General features: G+C 37.8%; 1 protein-coding gene across 1 annotated transcript; it reads left to right on the top strand.

Annotated features, from left to right (window-relative positions):
- The first annotated feature begins 6,560 nt into the window (after window positions 1-6,560).
- Window positions 6,561-14,561, top strand: nufip2 (nuclear FMR1 interacting protein 2). Its single transcript, XM_084730915.1, has 4 exons — window positions 6,561-6,908; window positions 9,510-11,201; window positions 11,878-11,910; window positions 13,559-14,561. Exons 1-4 carry the CDS (start codon window positions 6,761-6,763, stop codon window positions 13,609-13,611), a joined length of 1,926 nt encoding a protein of 641 aa, XP_084587041.1. The 5' UTR covers window positions 6,561-6,760; the 3' UTR covers window positions 13,612-14,561.
- The last annotated feature ends 1,263 nt before the right edge of the window (window positions 14,562-15,824 follow it).

The raw sequence follows: 15,824 nt of genomic DNA, 5'->3' as shown, positions 1-15,824 counted from the left end.
TCAATGCAGAGATTTATATGGTCAATATTCAATTCTTAAATAAGAGTAATGTGTTAATGTAAATTAAAAGTAGAACTACTGCATTATAAGATGCTAACAAGCTCTGGAAAGTGGTATATTATGCCAAATATTTTCCATTCCCATTCAAACTAATAGATAAAATCATATTAAATGTATCATATCAACAAACAGGTTTAATTCAGTTGGTCAGAGACTGGATTATTTGGTAATGGAACAGTTATCAGAACATACTGTGCGATTTGTACCAAATTCCCCTGAGGCCTGCACAATGTAAGTTGTATTGGTGTCCAACTAAGTTACACACTAAGAATATGATATCTATATGTATTTTTTTTCTTAAGAAAAATATATCCCTTATAGTCTTTGTTGGTCAATCTAAAATAAAGAAATGATTTAATTTGAAATACTGAATTATAATTTCTTATGTCTTTTTCCACTGCATATGTTGCAGCATGCCAGGATCTCAACTAAAGGCTTGTGCACACTTTATTATCAGCTATGATATTTAAATTTGAATAATAAACTATGGCCAGAGTCAGTAGTGAACTAGTTTTCACTCTATCTGTCTTCTCTCTAATAATTTCCTCATAGTAAAAGTTATTCTCAATCCTCACTCTGCTTTCATGTGGTAAATGTGCAAAATGCCACTCCCTCTTTAAATGTTCCTATGGGTTGCTCAGTACCTCCCACTGTGTTTTTTTTTTTTTTTTTTTTTTTTACATATTGCTAGATTAGCATTTCTGTGCGCACACTCCTGGAGACTGGGTCCATCTCTAGAAACCGAGTCTCATTTTAAAAATAAATCTTGTCATAAAATGAAGCTGTCACATTAATATTTCATTTCAAAAGGTAGCTGTCACATGCATATACAGCAGGAGGAGCAGAGCTGCATACAGCAGCACTATGAGATGAGCTCTGTCTCTAAATAGCAGTGAAGGAATGATGATAGGATCCTTGATAGTGAACTGTTATAGAGACAGTTCACCAAAAATCAAAAATACGTAATGTCCCTCTGTTTTCTCTGGCCAGACTGTTTTAGTGTGACTTGCAGAATTTTGGCTGAAGCAGTCTCACGTGGGAACTACTTTCTCTCTATGGTAGAGAGGAAATAGTTCCTACATAAAACTGCTTATAACAAAGTCTGTGGATTATCTTTAGTAACTGGGTCATGATTTATATAAAGAGACATTACTTATGAGTTTTTCTCTTTTTTTTTTTTCACTTTAAACACGACAAGTCGAGTGCCATCTACTTCCATTATATTTCACTGAAAACAAATATCTATATGGCTAATAATTCTATAGATTTCTAGATGGCATTCCCCATCATATCCTACAGGTAGTAGGATTTAATGTGAGATGAAGGGGTGATGACATCCCCCTTGTTAGCAAAATGACCAAAATGCATCACCCTGCATCCTCACTCATGAGTCACTTCTCTAGTTGCCAGTGAATGAAATAATCTGTTTTCATCCCCCCTGTTAAAAATGAACAAAATCGCCTGCTGACTGCAGGTAAAAGGACAAATATGTATTTTTTAATTTTGGGGTGTAATTTGTCATGCTTACTCAATGAATCTTGAACTGTCCCTTTGAAGAGTTTGCAGCCATCGAGGCACAAACAAAAGAAATGATGTCTGATACCAAAGACATGCATTTTTAGCAAGGACTGCAAGATTTTTATAGTTGTTGATGGAAGCGATACATCATTACAAATGAAAGTCCTACATAAAATCACTATGAACCTTTGAATCTGGTATTAGCTAACCAGAACTTATCCAACACCAGACACAGGGACAGAAACTCAAGAACTCATGAAAGTTGTTACTTTTACGCAACACCTTTGGTTTTTACAGCAACACTGATTGTTCAACTTTCACTGCATGTCTTGTGTAATACTGTGCAGTACACACTAAATCTGAGACTTTGTGTCTGAAGCCACAAGAGGGTGCTGCTCACTCTTTTATGGCCCATGTGAGCACGTTGCACTCATTGCACTATGCCACATTGGCCCACATGCACACTTTGGCCAGATTATACAGCAAGAGACTTCCATTTGTGCTCAGTGTGAGATGATGACCTCCTGCTGTTTGGGACTTTTGCAATGCAGACGTACTCATTTAAAATTTATTTTGGTATTTAAATTTATGGCTGGCGCACAAGCTACCATTTTCAACAAATTATTGGTTAGTTTCACAAGATTTAAATGTACCATGTTTATAATGATTGCACTTTATATAGTTTCACATTTTTGAGTGAGATTTCTAATTACTCAACCAATTGTCAGCCAAAACAATATCTATCACTCAGTGTGTTAGTTGTTCTAATCCAGGATGGCTTCAAACAATTTCAGAAGAGACTCAGTGAAAGGAAATTAAAAGAAAAATATTACATTAGTTATTACATAAGTTATTTAAAGGAAATCACATAGAAACCCTTAATGTTTGTGACTTTGTTAAGGAGATAGGTCAGATGTACCGTTTTGGGGAATTTCCCTGCTTTTCCCACTTTCCCAAGTTCAGAAATGACTTTGGACAGACTTTTTAAAAATGTATTTGGTGTAGTCTTAAGTTATTAGGCTATCTTGGCTCAAATGTCTATAAACATAATCACCAACAATCCAGGAAACTAGCAAAAGTAACGCTTCATATCCAGGTCACATACACCAAGTAGCTAACTACAGACCAATTTCTATTTTACCCCTTTTCTCATAGGTCTTGGAAAAAGCAATGCAGAACAATTAGTTGACTGCCTTGAAAGCAACATACCAGGGTTATCAATAGGTTATCGGCCTTAAATAGGCTTTTTGACCCTGTAAACCATTTAATACCTCTGAACAAACTTACAACATATAACTTTTTGAGGCAGGCAACTGGTTGGTTTGCATCACATCTTGAATGTAGAGAGCAATTTGTTAAAATTAATGATAAATATTCAACTCCTCAATGTGCCAGAATGGGTATTCGCAAGGTTGGATCCTGAGGCCTTTGCTTTTTAGCTTATACAAATATGACTTAAAGCTACTTGTCAAATGTATGGTAACAACACAATAATTTATGTATCTATATATGACTTTATTATTAAGACAACAGTCTTAATAAGACTGTGTCAATATATTTTTCTATGAGAAGGAAATCAAAAGACAAGTTTACAATCAAAATGGATCATGAGGAAATAAAGGAAATCAATTATTTAATATTTTTATGTGTCACTTTGGACCCGCAACTCAAAGTTGAGAAACACATTAAAAATTATGAAAGAGAGCAAAGATAAATCTGATAAGGAAGCTTGAGTGTTCAATCATGCCATGATATTTTCATATTGACCAGGCCACACAGTCAACTGTCACATCTGTTACATTATTATATAAACAGGCACTGAAAATATTGGATCAAAAACAAATGAACTGGCACCACTGTATAATTTTCAAAAAGTTCAAGTTGCTCAGTTTTGACAGTTTTATAAACTTCTCGTTCATCAAATTGATGTTTAAATTTGTGAATGATCTTGCTCTTGCTATACTTTGTCCATTTGTCACAAAAACAGACTCCAGTAGAACAACTACCAGAAGATCAGCAAGTGGTAACTGCAGAGTAAAACCACTTTTGGTCAGTCATCTTTTCAGTAAAAGGAATAATGCACAACCATTGGCAATAAAAATCCAAACTGATCTGAAAACATTTCATGGAAAGATGAAATACTGGCTGAAACAACCACTGAACATCTATTTCTGTCGGGGCATTTTACTACCTATTATGCACTTAATTTCTATCAAAGAATTCTTGTCTTTTTCTTTTTTTATGTAGAAAAGAATAACCAGGGACAGGGGTTGCAAATTAGTGCTGGCTAGAAACCCTACATGCAACACATCTGTATCTTCTTATTGTAACCCTCTGGCTGTGTGAAACAACAGTAACAAGCATACTGCTGCTTCAGTATTAATAATCTAATGTCACTTCTAGGATGTTTTTTTTCCTGATGGAATGTAGTATAGAGAGCGGACAGACATGTAGTAGGTGAAAAGTCCTGTAGTGTATGACCCCTTGTGATCAGTCATGTAGTGTGCAAAGCACACAGTCTCAGACTTAGAAAACTTCTCTTCTAATCCATCCAAAAACCGTTCAGTACACATTTAGTCTTGACTTGACTTGTCACAAATGAAGAATAAATCCAGATCCACACATTAAAATAGAGGGTGATTTACTCACTCAGTAGTGTCAGAGGACAAAAACTTACCAGTTTTGTTCCTGTTCCTGATAGACGTCTTCATTGTGGGGATGTCAAGGAGCAACATTTTGTTTAAAGGATGTTGAAAGGATGGAAGGAGAGCAAACACTGAGGAAATACAAACAAATATAACCATTCTTCAAGATAATTAATACCGCTGCTGCATTCAAACACTTACTGAGGATTTAGTGCTAAAATCCTGAATAAATGCATACTAGATAAACTCATCCTCAGTTAATGTTTTGCACATTAACATTTTATAGACTTGCTTTAATGTGATGTTGTCTTTTTTATTGTTTTTTATTGCTTCTGTTGTTTCATTTTCTATTTTTATTTTTTATTGATTTTATTATTGTTTTTACTCTTTATTTTATTATTTTTTATTGTTTCATTTGTATTTATTTTTACTGTTATTTCTATATACACATTGATTTACACTGTATTTATTTTGACATCCTGTGTCTTACATTTTACCACCTTTGTCTTTTTGAATTATTTTATCTTACTGTTTGGCTCCTGTTTTATTTTGCTTCTGATTACCCTGTCAAACACTTAGTAAACTCTGTTTATAAAAGGTGCGATATATAAATAAAGTTATCATTAGTTTGGGATCATTTTAGACACAAATAGAACCATGACTGCTTCCATATGTGTAAGTAATTTGTGATGGGTTATAAAACTGAGATAGAAGACAAATAGCACAAAAAATATATCACACAAGAAACAAACTACATCCAAATTTTAAGTATGCAAAAAATGTGTACAGATGATTAGAAATCAAGGAAACTGATAACCAATATTTGGGGCCAATATACATTTGCGGCAAAAATTAAAGTCTTGGTGTCAAAATTTAGAATAACACAACTATAACAATGCTGAATGCCTTTGAGCTGTCGTTAATTAAATAAGGAGAACTGACCGAAACCACAAGACTTGTACAAAAAGTGAACATATCTAGAGCCAGTGTTTGGTTTGTCTGTTTAGGGCTACTGTAGAAACATGACAGTACAACACTGTGGACTCTGGCAGAGAACCTGCACCCTCTAAATGGCTCATTTTAAGGTAACAAAAACATGATTCTTATTTTCAGGTGATTATACAAAAATTCAATTTCTGCCATATTCTGCAAATAAATCTCTATAAATCTCACACATTGAAGCTTTAGAAAAAACTGCAGGGAACTGCCTGCAGTATTTGGGTAACTTAAAAGTTTTAGAAATAAAAAGAACAAAATAAGCTATAAAGTTATAAAAAGTAAAAAATAATAGGTCTACAAATAGTAAAACTTACATTTGTACAGAAATTTGTACTGAAATACCTTTAAATATGTGTTCAAAGTAGCACATTTTAAAATTAATTTATCTAATCAGAAATCAGATTTAAAAAAACACTGATTCAAAAAGTTGTTAAAAAAAAAAAAAGCTGAATATCAGACTCCCTAACTGGCCTGGCCAATTATTGGTTGATCACAAAAAATGTGCCAATCCTGTTAGAGGATTTTTTTTTTCTTTTGACATAAGTAGATGTACAGTGATATATGGCAAATGATACAATGTCAGTAGCAGGTTCATTACATAATCAAGCGCACACTGTAAACAAAAATGTAACCTTAAACAATATAAATAATTAGAAAAAATTTTAAAATTTTTTTATTATTCCTGCTTTTTTTTCTGTCATGGAAGGTGTTAGAATGTAGGCTATAATCTGTTTTTTTTAACAGTGGTATCAGAAAATACACAGTAAAATCAGCAATCTAAATGAAATGAAACTAAAAAAAAAAGAAAGAGATTTTCTAATCATAAAATAAAAGCATCAACAATGATCAGGAGCTTTTTGCTTTTTTCTTTTTCATATACTTTAGTGATTTGCAGTAGACTACAGCCTGGTTCTCTCATGAATACCAACAAAAAGGGATTCCTGGTGGAAGATACATTGCTCATTTGTGCACTTACATTGTAAATGTAATATATATTTCTGCTACTTTTGGCAAAAACATCAACAGGAACCTTCTATCTATTAATTCCACGTGTGGTGAAATACTTGCAAATGAATTAGGAGTGTTTGAGGACAGAGAAACTGAATTTGCAAAAAGTTGGTTTTCCATTTTGGGAGTGGGGGTTTGTCTCCCCGGGACCCTCCACCAAAGTGTCCACTGGCTGGAGACGTGGCAGCGCCTCCGGTCATATGATTTTAGTTCATGCACGAACCCCACCCCGTTATTGCCTCCCCTGAAAAGATGTTTTTAATGACTTGTCCGTTACTTTGGTGTGGAGTCACACTATAAACATCTGCCAAAATTTGAAAAGCCTTGCAAAATATTCGCTGCAGCCCAAATGCGAGATGTGGAATTTAGTGTCGGTGACCACCCAAAACAGAGCCATTTTTAGACGTTTACTGCTGACGTTTACAGAGGCTTCAAATAGCTTCCGTTTTACACTGGTAGTGATTGGACTGTTCTCTACTTACCCAGTGAGCTAACATATTGGTAGAACAAGTCCGACATTCTACACTTCAATGGAGGAACAGCCCAAAGATCGGGCACAAGACAGGCAATATCACCACCACGGAGAGGACAGAAACTCTATTCAACATACAACTTGTCTAAAACATGATCAGAGCCACTTCCAGCGCCAGCATCAGGAAACGCAGACGAAGAAAACAGGTTGGGCCATCCGGAAAAGTGAAGCTAACGCTTGCTAGCCTTACTCAGCTAATGTCAACGAGCCGTCTAGCATTTGCTAACTAATGTTAACTCTACCGTGATTTTGGGGCTCAGTCTGCTAGCTAGCTTTTTATTCAGAATATATGCTGTTGCCCTGAATAGCTGAAGACGGTTACGACTGGTGAGTTGCTTGCATATAAGACCGATACTTGGCTACTGTCAAGGCAGAAACCCACCGTTAAGTGAGCTAACTTAGCTAGATGGCTAGCTGACGTTGCGTGACAGTTGTCGCTAGTGGTGCTTTGACATATCGGGAATTGACCTTGTGCGCCGGTTTCAACACCCATTTTTCTTTTGCAAATGCATCCAAATCATTTCAGAAAATCCATCTGTGTCGCTATGAGTTGTAAATGCATTGATTGATATGTGTGCACGGCGAGTTTCCGTCACCAGTAGTCAAAGCTTTATCTTATTCATTTCAGCATGCTTGTGTCCAGTTTAGGAAAACGAGCCGGCTCCACTGGAATGTTCTGAGCTGCCATTTCCTGTCGGCCATGTTAGACTATCACTGCGAGCTAATGCTACACTTACCTGGCTAGTTAGGATTTTATGTACGACCACGATAACTTACGACACTGGCATGTCATCATTGTCGTTTCCCTACTTGGGTCGCTACTTTTGGCAGCTATCTAATGGCAAAAATATCTTATGGTGCTAGGGCGTGTTAACGCCGAACGAGCCGTTGGCTAGTTGACATTAGCTAACGCTAGCCTTCTCTGACAGGCCTGTTGCATGTTGTCCAGTCAACGTGAAGCCACGCAGCAACTCGATTATAAAGATATGGTTTGCTGCAGCAGAACAGCCATTCCGAGGATATGCTTCACGTTTGCTGGCAGTTATGTCAACACGTTTGCTTGCAAATAGGCGAGAACATGCCTCTGTATAGCAAGAGAAGCGAGGCTCTATGTAGAAGCTGTGCCCACAGACATGAGGGGCAGCACCATTTAGTGGGAAGCCCCACGTTGACACAGCAGTTCCCATGCCTCTGTGCAATGCATAGACCTATTTATGGTTCACTGCCAGTCCAAATGAATCTCACAAATGCTGCTGGAGCCCTTCTTCTATACCTAGCAACAACTTGTCTTTGTTGTCAGATCATATATCGTCATGAAATTGAATCAGCAAACAGTGATAAAAGATAATATATGTCCATAACTTGTTAAGTGAGCACCCAGTCATGGCACAAATATATTCTTCATGTCAGAAGCCATGGGTATTGAAAACTGGCACTGAATGGGTAGTGGTTCTTGACAGGTCAATACTGAAATATTGACTTCCCAAATATTGCTAGGTTTCTGGTCAAACTGTACTGCTATAAGTGTTTAATGTTTCATTAACAGTTGACAGGGCTGAATGTCAAAATGTGTTAAAATATAATGTTAAAGTGTGGGCCCACGGTTCTTACCCTGTACTAAATTTGATGACAGTGCAGCTAATTGCAATAACTCAGGAAACAGTTTTACTCAATTTGACTTATTTTTTCAAACAAGTCATAATCTGGAAACTGTTGAATCATTTCACATCTTTTGTGTTTTCATGTCATGCCTTTTTTCCCCCCACCAAATTATGCGGAGTAGAATCAGTAAGAGGATCGATAAATGTTGGCATTGGTAAGCTGTAACGGGTGCTCTATTGTACCCATTCCTACTTGTCAGATGCCTATGCTGTCTGTCTCACTGCTTGGGATTCAAGTTGCTGGACAACAATATTAACTCTGACATCATTCTTTACGTGAATAACAACGGTGATACCATATCTTTTCTGATCAGTCAAGTATGAATGACGTAAATGGACAGTTATCCCTTTCATGCAGCGTAGTTGTGATTTCCATAGGAAACACCAGTTTAAACCTGTGGATATCAGACCATTTTAAATGATAAATGTGATTTAAATGTGGATAATTCATATGTGAATTGCCTTTGAATATGATTTGCATACTAGATTATATAGCAGTTTAATAATTTTTTCTCATTTCATTATACATGCTAGGGTTGCACAAAAGTGGCAGTGAGAAAAAAATCATATTGCAATTATTTTGATAGATATTACAATTGCAACCTGATTCAGAATTAGGGGGGGATGATAATTTCTGAATCACAGTTTTCATTTTCACTGAGGGGGAAAAACAAACAAACAAACAAAAAAACACTTGTTGGCATCGCATCTATACTAAACACACATATTTTCTTACATATGGAAAACAAGATTTGTAGCCAGGGCATCTCTGCATCACCACAGTTCTTCATCATAATGCTGTTTTATCACACATTTTTCATTCATCAAAAAAATGCAGCATCTGTAATTTGGATATTGCACTTAGCTATATTGCAATTTGGATAATGAAAATGTTTGTTGTAGTACCCCAAAATGGTTTATGTAAGCTATTTTCAAATTTTATTTTCTGTAAGTGGGAAAGGTTGACTGAATTGACACAATGATATGTAAATTTTCTTACAGTTAAAGCAGTTTTCTGCAATTTATGAAATAATGATTGAGGTGTTCTATCATTTCCGTATAAAATGATTTTGTTTCCCCTTTCAGGCAATAAAAAAGTAAACATCAGTGAGGAGGAGGGGGAGAAGAATACACACCTGTCTGATACTGTTGGCATGTCGCATCCCCCCAACAGCAATGGTAACAGACACACCAGTAACACAAATGTGAAGCAGAAGTCGACACAAAAGCTGTACACGCCTGTTCCAAAAGTGAGCAGCAAAGGACTGGACCATAAGAAGAATATGGACCTTAAAAATGACAAGGAAAAGGCCCTGGATTTGAATCATCATGAGGGCCAATCTTTGGATAAGAAAGACACTGTGTTGCTTCAAAATGGCGTTGTAAACTGTGGCTTAATTACAAATGGCTATTCTAGCAAGGACAATGATGGCAGCGGCTCCGAAGGTGGATATACTACTCCGAAGAAACGCAAGGCCAGATGTAACAATGCCAAGAACACTGATAATGTCATAAGAGAGAAGGAGAAAGACATGCAGCAAGGCAACACTACACAGGAGCATGGGGCTTTTAATCTTGAGACAACTGAGAAGGGAGTGACATCCAGACTGGAGGGCTTTAGAGCCGCCCATAAAGTAGAATCTCAGTCTGCAGGTAGACGAGCTGTCGCATCAGAGGCTTCAATGGGTGAATCTCAGAGGAAGAACTCTGATGGCAAAGCGGTTGGCACCTTTGGTAAAAAGACTGAGGAAAGGCACAAAGCCAAGCTTTCCTCACCTTCAAAAGAGGACTCATGGACTTTGTTCAAGCCCCCTCCAGTATTTCCTGTGGACAATAGCAGTGCTAAAATTGTTCCCAAGATCAGTTATGCAAGTAAAGTAAAAGAAAACCTCAACAAAGTAGCTCAAGGTGGAGGAGAGGCACTGCCTCCTCCTGTTAGACTGTCACAGGTTCCTATGTCTGCTATGAAAACTATCACCTCAGCTAGCTTTACTAATGGTCCTGTTTCTGGAAATGGAAACGGCTGCCCAGTGGGTACCTTCTTTGCTCCTGCTGCTAGTAGTATTCCACCAGCCCCATCTATCCCAAGTGGCGAGAATGTAGCATCTCCTTTGGAAAGTAACTGTAGCTCTACAACAAGTCCTGTAGACGGAGAAGCATATGAGCTTAGAAAGTGTACTCTTTTAATTTACCCTTTAAATATGCAACCTGTGCTCCCTAGTGCTCGTCACCTTGACCCACCGGCTGCTCAGACAAATCAGAAAGCCCTGGGAGATATCTTCCAGAATCAGTGGGGGCTTTCCTTCATCAATGAGCCCAACCTGGGGCCAGAAGGAGGAAGTGGCCAGGTGCCTGCAGAGGACAAGACTACTGTGGTCACACCTCAAAGCGAGGGTCAGGCTGTTGCAGGCAAGGCTGCCCAGCCCTGCTTTGACATTAGCCCATCATTCTTAGAGCCTGGCACTTTGGCTCAAGACCCTGAGAAAAGGACTTGTGGCCCTTGCAATGTGTCTAATGCTTGTTCTCCTGCTTGTGTGATGAGTGAGGAGGAGAACAAGCTGCAGCCATGTGGCCAGGAAAAGACAAAAGCTGAGGGCAAGGGTGCAGGTTCTGCTGTGTCGGCCCCCAGTAAAGACAACGGTGCTAAGCCTGCGCAGGGCCAGCTAACCACTCTGTTGTTTGGCTCATCTAAAGAACAGACCCACTCTAAAGACATTGGCAGGAAGTGTAGCTGGGGGTCCTTTGACATTAAAGCTGCTGTCACTTATCACACTAAAGGTAATTTTGACTATTTATCAAACTAATTTGTGTAACCATTTAAATTGTAATGCTGGAGTTCAATTCCTGTTTGATTTGGTGGTAATAGTGTGGTTTAATGCTACAGCAAACACTTCCTGAGCAGCTACTTCGTCAGAAATACAATGTAGGAGCAAATTGTTTATCTGTTTACAGTGATACCAAACAAACCCACAAATACATTGCTTCTTTTATAACTGCTTCACAGTAAAAGCCACCTTCTGTTTTGTCAGTTGAATGCCTTCACTGTGAAGCATTAGGAAATGTCACTTTCTGTTAACAGTAACTCAATACAACTCTGATTAGTGAGGCTGATATTGATGGCATAAGATTACAAACCGTAACGCAGGATTACATGCTGCATTGTTTCTGTGAATCTCTTGTGCATGGGAAGACAATTTGAATCCAGTGTGGGAATAGTGGACTCTGCCACTAACAAAGAAAACTAATATCAGAATGTAAATATATTGAATGGCTCTTGCTGTAAAACTGCTGTAGTGTTAAGACCAGGGTTTTGTTTTATGAACATGTTAAGGATTACAATGTATGCTTAAGCACAATTTATTTTTTTAATATAGATCAGTATTGCATTTTCTGAAAATATTCTACATGACCAAATAATGCAGGTACTGAAATAATGTGTTTTTTCCTTCAACAGAAATGGAATTCATTTTCAACTTGCAAAAACAAGGTAAATTTTCACTTTTTCCTAACCTCTATTTTTTTAGAAATCTTAAGTTCAGTTTTCTCAACAAAAACTAGACGTAGAGATGTAAAAACGCATTATAAAAATGAGAAAAACATTTAATGAAATATCTTATTTTTGCAGCATTCATAATGGTGGGGAGGCCAGGCCTGACGTTACTGTCATAAATCTACAGAACCAAGTGCATTTTTTTTGGCTGTGATCCAAATGTTGTGTAACTTTATAGAAACACAACAACTTAGCTTTTAATTTCCCTCAATTAATAATTTGTGAGAGCCATTACTTGAAGAATTTGTATCATATCCAGCTGCCAGAATATGTTTTTCTTCAAAACCACGTTGCTTTTGCAACACCTGTGGCATATGGTCAGCATCAAAACACAGAGGTTCCAGACATGAGCTCATGAACATGACATGCTGATTTTTGCCGCTCTTCAGCAGAGTCAGAGAAGGCTTGTCACATCTGTCGATAACTTTTGCGACGACTCATTTCCTTTCTCATACACATGTGCTGCTTGGCTCAATTTGGTTTGGCTCAGTGCATCAGCTCAGCACAACAGAGTTTTCACCTACTTGAAAGTGTGTATTTAAACCAATAATAAGCTTGTCTTGAGTCAAGTGGCTGTAACACAGTGGATAAACACAATAATTTCCTCTAATTCACAATTAAAGTCCTCTGATATATTATCTAAAACCTTTCATTATTATGTTTTATTTTCTTCTGCAGTAATCCTCCTCTCCAGCTGAAGATGAACATGAAACAGCAAATTAAAGGAGATACCTTAAAGTACAAAAACAAAACTTCAAACCACAGAGTTTCAGTCAGAAGCTATAAAAGTGTTGAACATGGAGACATCTAAACACTTCTTTTTCTCTGCTCTCCTGCACAGACATGAGTTGACACTCGGCTTTCCAGTGCATATCAGGGAAAAAAACAAACAAGAAAGGCAAACTCGTCTTCTACCAGTGAGAACGGGTCAATGGCCTATTTTTAGCTGGTTTAGCCGCATTTTAAAAACCTGAATATATGTGCAAATTTTGTTGCGAAAATGGTATTCAAGAAATATAAGCAACAAAACTAGGGACGTCCCGATACAACTTTTTCACTTCCAATACGATACTGATATTGCAGCCTTGAGTATTGACCAATACCGATATCGATCCGATTCGATATCAGCACGAATCATACATACTTTTATTACTTATTTTGTAGTGTAGAATGTTAGAAAAGGCTTGACTAAGTGATGTTACTCAAACAGAGAACAATAGTCAGCAACCAGAGTCACCTATGGATAGAAGTGCTGGAGCGGAAAATGGACTGCCTATTGGAGCGCTTATATCTGAGATTTTAGATGCAGTCCGATAAAATCCGATACTCATTTTTTGGCTGATATCGGACCGATATCAATATCGGATCGGGACACCCGTAAACAAAACCTGTTTTTCATTTAACAAAATTAGCCAAAGTTCTCAAATGTTAAGTAAAGTAGCAATCAGAGAAGCAATAGCCTAAATAAAATATTCCAAAACTGTCCAAATTTAGGTTTAAGTCAGGATTGTGTGTTGCTGGTGTTCTGAAAGTGATATGTTGAGTATTCTAACCCTTTGCCTCCTTCCTTCCCCCTCTTCTGTAGATCCAAAAAGAGTAGTGGTTTATGATGAGACCAAGGATGGACCTGACCAGTGAGGTAGATTGTCTACAGTACTTACCTTCGTCTCTTCTGGGTGCTGCAGTTATCTACCTTGGAAATCATAAATCCTGTCGGACAGATAAAGTGACAACTGTGAAAACATTGATAGTATAGCATGACAGATTTTCCTTGGAATCTCGGGTGGAATAACAGAATTCTTTGGGGGCATCAGACAAACGCGCACACACACTCTGGAGGGACATTAGAGGAGTCAACCGTCGCCTCTCTGACATGACAACTGGACCCCTGCGACTTTGGAGCTGTGATGGTCGTTTGTCTCATGGCTCTTTAGGATGACGTTCGGGAGTTCAACAAAGGAAGGTGTCATGGATTGCACCTCCCTAAGCCTTTATCCTGTTGAACTGCGGCAGCCGTCAAAGTCTGACTATGGGATGCCTCAGTCATTTTCTTTCTTCACGCATTCAAATGAGTTCATTGTAGATATGTTAGACGTTATACATACACATCTGTGTGCAAGCTTGAATTAATCGTGGAAGAAAGGAGAACACACTTTGAAAAGAATGCCTTGAAGTTGTGGACTAAAGATCTTTGGAGTTAAACTGTAAGTTAAGTGGAAGCTCACAGGTGAGGCCCCAACCAGGAAGGGAGAACCTTGTCTTAAAAATCCTTTTTAGGGGAAATCATAGCCCAGAAATTAGATGCTTGCTTTTTCTTTTATACTGTTTTGTCTGATGATGAGTGTTATCCGCACTGCAGTGTGACCCCCCCCTTCCCCAGAGCACAGGTACAGAAGTGCCCCATTTGAAGGAAAGCTACGCCCCTTCGTTTCATTGCTTATAACAGGTGTGCTAAACATTTTCAAATCAGGTCTCCGTTAAAGGCAAAACCTTTTCATCTTAAAGATTTTTATACATTTTGTGCAGATGGTTCTGAGGTCAGTGCAGTCTATTCTTAAATTCAGATTCATATACTCTCATATATGAATCCTGAGTTAAATGAGTGGCAAATTGTTAAGCAAGAAACATTGCTACAAATTAGGTCTTCTGCGTTTTGTGCTATTTGTTCAGCAGCAAGACTCAGGATGTCTGTTCAGGTTATTTTGCCTGCATTTCTGTCTGTAAAAAAACACTGACATACATAGAAATGGACAACATAAGAGCTCCCTAGAAGTGAAGTCAAAACATCTCTATCTCTCCCTGGTGGCTGGCTGCAGTGGAGGCCAGAAATCCTCCATGTTAGCAGATGGAACATGGACTAAAACGTCAAAGTACATGTTAAATAATTTTTCCCAATGGTGGTGTTTAACAAACATCGGCATGATAAGAACTACATAAAATGCCAAAGTGTGCATTTTTCTGATCAGTTTGGTTTTAAATTGTCATCTGATGCTATAAATCATAAAACATGATTGACAGCTGAGCCCTGCTTGCGATTGAGTCACCCAGTGTTGTGGGTGGGAACTCGAAAGCCTGATCACTGTTGTGTAGACTCCGGCTCCAAATGTCGTCACCAGATCAAGATGAGTTGTATTCAGGATATTTTGGCTTAATTTTTGTACAGTGGGAGGAAGTAGAGATCCATTTGTCCATCTTTATTCATGTCGGTGATAAAAGCTGTAAAATTCCTCTCCTCAAAGGAACATGTCGCATTTTATGACGTATATTTTTGTTGTTTTCTGGGACTTTACTTTTCTGTCTTATGGCATTGTATTTCTTGCATGTTTACTGGTGGAAATGGACGAGTCAGAGGTCACTCTTCATCACCACACAAAGATAACAGTAACACAACAACAATTGCAATACTAATCTAAGTTCCCCCGACTAGCCACTTTGTCAGACTGTGTTGAAATGTGAAGATGAGGTGTACTATTATGTTTTACTGTGGATAACATTTTACATTTGCAAACCAGTGTGCAATAACACCGTGTGATCCATACAGTGTGTGAAATGGGTTATATGGAGCTACAAAAATCATCACCCAAGATGCTGGTGTGGCCTGCAGTTTGTTTGTTCAAAAAAATGTCTAAAAAATGTTTTTAGTTTGTTGCACAAATTCTTGAAGTGTTTTTTTTTTTTTTTTGTTTTTCCAAAAGAGCTCATGTTGAAAGATCTAATTAAGTCTAGGGAGCCCAAATTTTGCTAACTGCTAACTTGGCCAGCTGTGACATCACTTTTCATCACCATCTCCAAATCAGGATTGGTTTATTCAACATATGAAGAAACTGTCTGAGTTTCTTCTCTGTTAGAAG

This window comes from Lutjanus erythropterus, chromosome 11 (genome assembly GCF_056507025.1).
Source record: "Lutjanus erythropterus isolate fLutEry1 chromosome 11, fLutEry1.hap2, whole genome shotgun sequence".
Classification (NCBI taxonomy): domain Eukaryota; kingdom Metazoa; phylum Chordata; class Actinopteri; order Lutjaniformes; family Lutjanidae; genus Lutjanus; species Lutjanus erythropterus.
This window is presented reverse-complemented; position numbering and strand designations above follow the sequence as displayed.